Source organism: Myotis myotis, unplaced genomic scaffold, assembly GCF_014108235.1.
Source record: "Myotis myotis isolate mMyoMyo1 unplaced genomic scaffold, mMyoMyo1.p scaffold_m19_p_18, whole genome shotgun sequence".
In the NCBI taxonomy this organism is placed as follows: Eukaryota; Metazoa; Chordata; class Mammalia; order Chiroptera; family Vespertilionidae; genus Myotis; species Myotis myotis.
In genome coordinates, this window is record NW_023416322.1 from 5,294,828 (window position 1) to 5,302,500 (window position 7,673).

General features: G+C 48.2%; 1 protein-coding gene across 2 annotated transcripts in view; it reads left to right on the forward strand.

Annotated features, from left to right (window-relative positions):
• Window positions 1-579: 579 nt before the first annotated feature.
• FCRL1 (Fc receptor like 1) overlaps window positions 580-7,673 on the forward strand; it is a 17,152-nt gene continuing 10,058 nt past the window's right edge. For both annotated transcript variants that reach the window (XM_036344328.1, XM_036344329.1), the window contains exons 1-3: window positions 580-1,115; window positions 3,957-3,977; window positions 7,016-7,285. In XM_036344328.1, the coding sequence (XP_036200221.1) occupies window positions 1,085-1,115; window positions 3,957-3,977; window positions 7,016-7,285 (322 nt within the window). In that variant the 5' untranslated portion in view covers window positions 580-1,084. The remainder of the gene's footprint in view (window positions 1,116-3,956; window positions 3,978-7,015; window positions 7,286-7,673) is intronic.

Below are 7,673 nucleotides of genomic sequence, written 5' to 3' on the forward strand. Positions count from 1 at the left end.
ACTGGTTGCTGTCATCAGGGCAAGCCTCTGGTGATTACTGAAAATTCCTTGCTCTTGCACACTGCAGTCCCACCTGGAGCTTGCACCTGCTGCCAGCACTCGAGCCACCACTTGAACCTGCTGCTGGTGCCCGGCACCGGCCCCAATCACTCTGCAACATCAGTGGGTGTGAGTGGCAGCTGCTGGCCCGGTCACCCCCCATGGCTTCTCCACCTTCCCCTGCTCCTGAGGGGCAATCAGGGCAGCAGCCACTGCTCGCACCCACTGATGGTGCTGGCCCCAATCTCTCTGCACTGTAAGTGGGTGCGAGCAGGGCTGGCGCTGTCAGTGCGTGGGAGCAGGGCTGGCGGGAGCGGGGCTGCCGGCAGACAGAGGACTGAGGGCCAAAGTGGGAGGGGCCAGGCAGGGGCACAGAGGATAGGCCGAGACCTGCCCCTGTGCCCACCACAACCTTGTGGCCCACAGTTCCTTTTAAGGTGCACGAATATTCATGCACTGGGCCCCTAGTATTAAATAAAAGAACAACAGAAAAAGAAAAGAGAAAGAGGAAAAATAGATAAGAAAAGAAGAGATAAATAAGAGATAAAACAGAAATAGTGAAGAGAAAATAAATGAAAAAATAAAATATAAATGAACAAATAGAAAAGATTTAAAAAGTGGAGTTCTCCACATACTTTTAAGCCTGCTGCTATTACCAGTACCCTTTAAACCTGTTATTTGTAGAGTTTGTTGGATTTTGCTCTGGTTTTGTCCAAATCTGGACACATGGTGTGCTCGTCCCTGGCCTTCCGGGAGGTTCTCTCATGCAAGTCGTTACCAGTTGCTGTCCCTGGCTGGCCCTTGGCATCCTGACTGAAGCTTGGCAGGGCACCTTTCATCTTCTCAGCCTCTACAGAACAGAAAATAAATAGAAACTGGCCATTGGAGCACCCTTGTTTCTTCTTCTATTTTTGTAGACTAGCACTGCAGGGTGACTTCCGGTCCCAACTTCCTCAAACATCTGAGGAATTCACCTCTTCACTCTGAGGTAAATGCTTTTTTTGGTGAGAGAGCATCTCAGATTACAGCCCCTGGCCTTGTCCTCATGCTGCTGAAGCTCTTGCTGTTGCTCTGTGGTGAGTAGGACAACGCAGAGTCTGGGATTCCGTCACACGGGGGCTCTGTCTTCTATAGAGCTGTGGGACTCTCAGCAGAGTCTGCCTGGCTATGCTCAGGGATGCTTAGATCTCTACTTCCAACTGAGGGTGGGGTCAGGCAGAAAGTGGTAGATACAGGAAAGCCAGATTTTTAAAAAGGAAATGATCATTTTAGCTTTTATCTCATAGGATGTGTTCACCGTCTGTCTTTCTACTTTCATTTATTTATTTTTATATATTCTTTATTGATTTCAGAGAGGAAGGGAGAAGGAGAGAGTTAGAAACATCAGTGATGACAGAGAGTCATTGATTGGCTGCCTCCTGCTTGCCCCACACTGGGCATGGAGCCTGCAACCTGGGCATGTGACCGGGAATCAAACCCTGGCCTCCTGGTTCATAGGCTGATGCTCAACCAGTGAGCCATAGCAGCCGGGCTGTCTTTCTACTTTTTTTTTTAAATTGTTGTTGTTAATCCTCACCTGAGGATATTTTTCCATTAGTTTTTAGAGAGAGTGGGAGAGAGAGGGGAAGACAGAGAAACATCGATGTGAGAGGAACACATCGATTGGTTGCCTCCTGTGCGAGCCCTGACCAAGACCCAGGCCAGGGAGGAGCCTGCAACCATGGTACGTGCCCTTGACCGGAATCGAACCTGGGAACCTTTGGTCCTTAGGCAGATGCTCTATCCACTGAGCCAAACTGCCTAGGGCATGTCTTTCTACTTTTAATGGATGATTTTGTTTTTGGAATTTTCAATAGCCACAAAGATAGTTTGTACCACAAATTGGTCTCTCAGCTCTTTGCCCTTCTTACTATAAACATTGTTATTCTTTATCTTTTTATGACCTTCCATTCCTACCATCAATCCCTAGAGCATTGCTAACAACTGCCCTGTTTCCAAAATCGTTGTTTTCAGCATCAGCCCCCTTCCCCACACAACTAACAGACTGTATCTCCAGCTCACGTTCTCTAATGCTCGGTCTCCAACATGTCTCAACTCCCCAAGGTTACTTTTCCATTGTCGATTACTACGCTCTGCATCCTCTCTTCTCACAGTAGTCACCTTAGACTCTATCCATCACAATACTCCGTTGCATACACCTTCATCTCTCTTCCCCCACAGCAGTCTCCTGATTAACACAGGTTTCTGCATGCTTCACACCTGTGCCTGAGCAGCTGCATGTGACTTCATACCAAAGGTGCAATCAGGCCACTAGTCTAAAATAAAATCCCAAACTATTCCCAAGTCCAGAAACCCCCTGACGGGCTCCTGCTTACTTCTCTCACACCGGTACCAACCACTGTCGGTCCACCGGGTCGATTCCGGATGCGCTGGCCTTCCTATCCCGCCGTGGGAAAGGTGATGCCGTCTTAATGTCTTTGTAGGCGCTGCGTCCCTTCCAGAAATGATCGTTTCCAAATACTCAGTAGGCTTTCACCCTAATTTCACTTAGGTTTCTCCTCGATGGACATCTATCTAAATAGTCAAGACCATCATGAGATCATCAGTAACTTATTTCTCTGATTTATTTTCCTTATGGCGCTAATCACTCTCTGAAACCATGCCATATGTTTATTTTTAATTGGCTCTCTTCCACTGAAATGTAAAATTTTGACAACAAAGACTACCATTCATCTTTATTCCTGTAACATAAGTGCCATCTACAATGCCTCGTATATAGTATTTGTTGTATAGATGAATAAAGAAAATGTGATTTTCTTTTTTAAAAAAATATATTTTATTGATTTTTTACAAAGAGGAAGGGAGAGGGATAGAGAGTTAGAAACATCGATGAGAGAGAAACATTGATCAGGTGCCTCCTGCACACCCCCTACTGGGGATGTGCCCACAACCAAGGTACATGCCCTTGACTGGAATTGAACCTGGGACCTTTCAGTCTGCAGGCCGACGCTCCATCCACTGAGCCAAACCGGCCAGGGTAAAAATGTGATTTTCATGTAAGCCTTTATCCATTCTTTTCTTCTACCCGAGGAACTAATTTCTTAAATAATAAACATTTACCCTAAAAACAGAAGGCATCTCACACTAAACATGGGCTTAAATAGAAGACATTAATAATGAGATAATATTTACTGAACGTTGAATAAATTCTAGGCACTACTCTAAGCATTTTATGGCTATCAACTTATTTAATTCTCACAAAACTCTATGAGGCAAGTCTGTTATTGTCTCCATTTTTTCCAGAAAAGGAAAGTACAAAGAGATGAAACCTTTTTCTCGGGGTGACACAACGTGTGAGAGGAAGAGCCTCTTACCAATGCCATCGGGCGGTAGAGCCTGCGTTCCCACAGCAGGTGCAGTTTTAGTGATTATCAGGCCCTGAGCCTTCCCACAGTCCTGTCCTGGCTACCGTTACATGAGGCAGCATTAGAGCTGGGCCATCCGGACCTTTGAGAGGAGGGCCTGGAAACGGCGGCTTGAAGAAGGGAGCTGCTAAGTAGTTCTAAAACAGAGGCACCATCGTGTAATTATAAATGAGAGAAGCTCTTGGAAGTTGCTTTATAATCATAAAATGAACTATGTGTTGTTTATGGGCAGGTGTCTTGTGGGTGATGTGGAATGTGAGAAGAGGAATGGAGAGAAAGGAGAAAAGAAGGAAGGAAGGGTAAAACTCAGGAGGAAGGGAGGAAAGAAGAGAAGAAAGGGAAGAGAGAAAGAGTGAAGGGAGAGGAAGGGAAAGAGGCGGGGGAGGGCGCAGGGAGGGAGGGTCTGCTGTTGGGAAACTCTTGGGAAAATTAAACTTGGCATGGGTTTTGGATTTGGTGTTCCGCACTGACCTCTGCCGAATTCTCTCCCAGGTCAGCCCTGTGAACCAACAGGTGAGTTGCACTTCCCTTTCTTCTTCATGGTCGGTGGGTACCTTGACACGTGGGCCAACCCCGGAGGCCAGCGGGTGGCTGTCTGACATCTGGTGACAGCTACCGAGGTGTATAAACAACCGTGGCTCACTCGGGCCTAGGCTGCGGTGTTCACGTTTGTTTCTGTACCTGATATTTGCATGTTCAGCTCGGGGAGCAGGTGTTGGTCTTTCCTCAAAACCACAGTCTTTTTTTTTTTCCCCCTGGGAAGTCCCAGCTGAGGGAGGGATATGCTGCTTGCACACGGAAGTCATGGGTATCAAAGATTGATTTTATTTTATTTTATTGATATAACAATTTTTTTCAGAATTTTTTTATTGTTGAAAGTATTACATGTGCTCCCCTTTTTGCCCATTGATTCCCTCCAGCCTGCCCCCGCGCCCCACCCCAGGCCCTCACCACCCCACTGTCTGTGTCCACGGGTTATGCATATGTGCATACAAGGTCTTTGGTTGATTACCTCCCACCCAGCCACCCTCCCTCAAAGATTGATTTTAGAAGAATCTCTGCCCTCGCAGCCTCAGGGGCCCTGAGGCCCCAGTGTACTCCTCAGCTGGGTGTTACACCAGGAGGGAGAAGGGAGCCACATTCCCACGGAGAACACCGTCACAGCCAGCCCTGGGCCACGCGCAACATAAAATAATGCTGCCGGCTCCTCCCCAGTGTTAGCTGAGCTGCTGCCACAGCAGTTACCCAGCGTGGTTTCTCTCTCGGACTCTGATTTCTGCAAACTTACTTCATTGTTCTGATCCTCGCTTAAGGTCTTACCTTTACCAGATGGAGAGAGGAGACCATTTCCCCCCCAGAAGAAATATTTCACTGAAGTGTGTTTCAATGTAATATGTGTCAGAACTCTCTTTTTGTGCATAAAATATGAAGCACAGGGTTAAATGAGGCTGTCCTGTTCCATCAGTGAGGGCACCCCAGATTAGGGTTCCTATGACGAGGGATGCTCAGAGCCGACTCCTCCGGCTGGGTCCCTCGCCTGGTGTTTGTCTGAGCCTGTGCCAATGCCACGGTGTCTTATTCTTGGCCCTGTTTTTCCTCCGAAAAGCCACACAGGCACCTAGCCCTAGCCTAAGTCACACCCAGGGTGATGAAAGCTTCTGCTACCAGGAATTTCCCATGGAGCCTCTGTGCCTGAGAATTATCTCTATATATAAAAGCCTAAGTGACCATTACCACCAGACGACTGGATGACCAGCCAGTAGCTATGACGTGCACTGACCACCAGGGGGCAGATGCTCAACACAGGAGCTGCCCCCTGGTGGTCAGTGTGCTCCCACAGCAACCTCCCATGGTGGCTGGCCAACCTCCTGTGGTCCGGCCTGCGCTATTGGCCCTGATCGGGACTGGGCAAGATGGCCCCAATGGGCCCCGATCACTGGCCAGGCTGAGGGACCCCACCCGTGCACAAATTCGTGCACCGGGCCTCTAATTTGAAATAAGCTCCAAGCCGTAAGATTGAGCTCCAAATCCTTGAAAACTGTGCTTTCTGATGTCCTACTCCATCCCCAACCCAGGCTCATTCAGAAAAGTGGCCTCCAGGTGCCCAGGTACCTTTTTCCTTCCCTTTTCTGCTCAGGCCGTACATCTGTGCTGCTCCTCAGGCCTCTAGGGACTGCAGTTATCCAAGGAGAGAAAGCGACTCCACTGTGCAGGGCATCCCACCCCCAGCACGGGCAAATCTTGTCGCATCATTCTGGAACTGATGTTCTGCAAGTCCCAAGGCACAGCATTCCAGGGTAAAGATTACAGATATCAAACCAGAAATAACCCTCCGGAGATCTGGAACACTTGGCATTTTTAGCTGGTGAATTAAAGATGCATCAGCCCATGAAACATCAAAATCCCTGAGAGCACTGGCCATTCAGGGGTTTGTTTATTCAACCCTCAGAGCCTCTACTATTTGGGAAGTTTTAAGAAATACCTCTTTCCTTCCTACCATCAGGAGATGAGATGAAAGCAGAATACAAATATAACCATCTTTAATTCATCCAGGAAAAAGCTCCTAAGGCAAAAACATACACCCCCGAGGCTCAAGATATGGGTTAAATTTTCTCCTTGTAAACATGGCTTCTAAAGGAGCTTGTAAAGAAGTCTCACAAGAAAAAAAGGGGAAAAAAAGAACCCCCCCCCCAAACAAACAGACATAAATATATGAAAAAAAGTAAAAAAAAGTCTCAGAACACAGGCTGTGCAGATGTGTGGATGGAGGACATTTCTAAGCAAGTACATGCCTGCTTCTTTCATTACAATAATAAGGGCAGAAGAGAATAGGTAAAGAAGGAAGTGAGTTTCTCTAAGTCTTTCCCAGACGCACCAAGTTTTGTATTCTGTCTTGGAAAGAGATAGTCTGAGATGTCAGGGGAAAGGAGACAGAAGAAAACAGCCACTAAGGCCTACAACAAGGATGGCTGAAATATATTCGCTTTTCCGACGACTTCAAGCGTTGTCTTCCCCAACGCCAGCTGCAATGGCAGTGGTCAGGATCCCGGCACGGTCTCCAGCAAGGCTGCTCTTAGTTCATGGATAGAAACTTCAGTGAGTAAGGACCGAGTCAAAGGTAAGGGCTGCCTGTGGTAGGAGGCGATGCTACACAGAGGCAGGTGTGTTGCGGGTGAGCCGATGGCAGAAGAAAGCCCATGGACCACGTGTGGGTGGTGATGTGATCCGTGTGTCCAGTTGGCTGGTTCTCACTCTTTCCTTATTTCTCTTGATTTCAGAGAGGAAGGGAGAGGGAGAGAGATAGAAATATCAATGATGAGAGAGAATCATTGATCAGCTGCCTTCTGCACACCCTCTACTGGGGATCAAGCCTGAATCCCAGGCATGTGTCCTTGACCGGAATCAAACCCAGGACCCTTCAGTCCACAGGCTGCCGCTCTTATCCACTGAGCCACACCAGCTAGGGCAGATTCAGTCTTGTTTCAAATGCTAAGAATACAAAATGACTGAATGCCATTGCCCTGGAATGTGTGTTTAATCCTTCTCTCTAGCGCTGCTTTTGACAGTCAGCCCTCCTCGGCCCATAGAGGGGAACGCAATGGCCCTGACCTGTAAGACCCAGCTCCCCACACAGAAGTTAGGTGTCCCGCTCCAGTTCTTCTTCTTCAAAGATGGCTCTGCCCTGGGGCTGAGCTGGAACAACTCCTCGGAGCTCCAGATCACTGCCCTGAAGAGGAAAGATTCCGGGTCCTACTGGTGTGAAGCTCAGGCAAAGGGCCTTAAAGTCATACGGAGCCGGAGAATCCAGATAGATGTGCAGGGTGAGTGCCACTGGGCCCCTCTGCTGGGTGCTGGGGGGGCGTGAGCCTGGGCTGTGCTCACTGTTCTGTTCTGCTCCTGAGCTGCTCTCTCGAGGCGAGTCCTTAGGGGTCCTCCCTTCCCCTTGCTATTCCCATTCAAGCGAGCAGAAGACTATTTAGACAAACTTGATTGTGTGTCTTCACTCTGCTGGAGAGAGTGGAGAAAATCTACGTAATACCTGGTCCCTGGTACAAGCAGCTGTTGCTCACTCAGCACTTTGAACAACTACGGTGGAGTAGAGGGTGTTGTTGTACAGGAAGGGCTATTAATAAAGATACTGAGAAGAGAGAAAGATGACCGAGTGGCACGAGAAGGCTTTGTGGAACAGGCTATTACAGGTGGGCGATG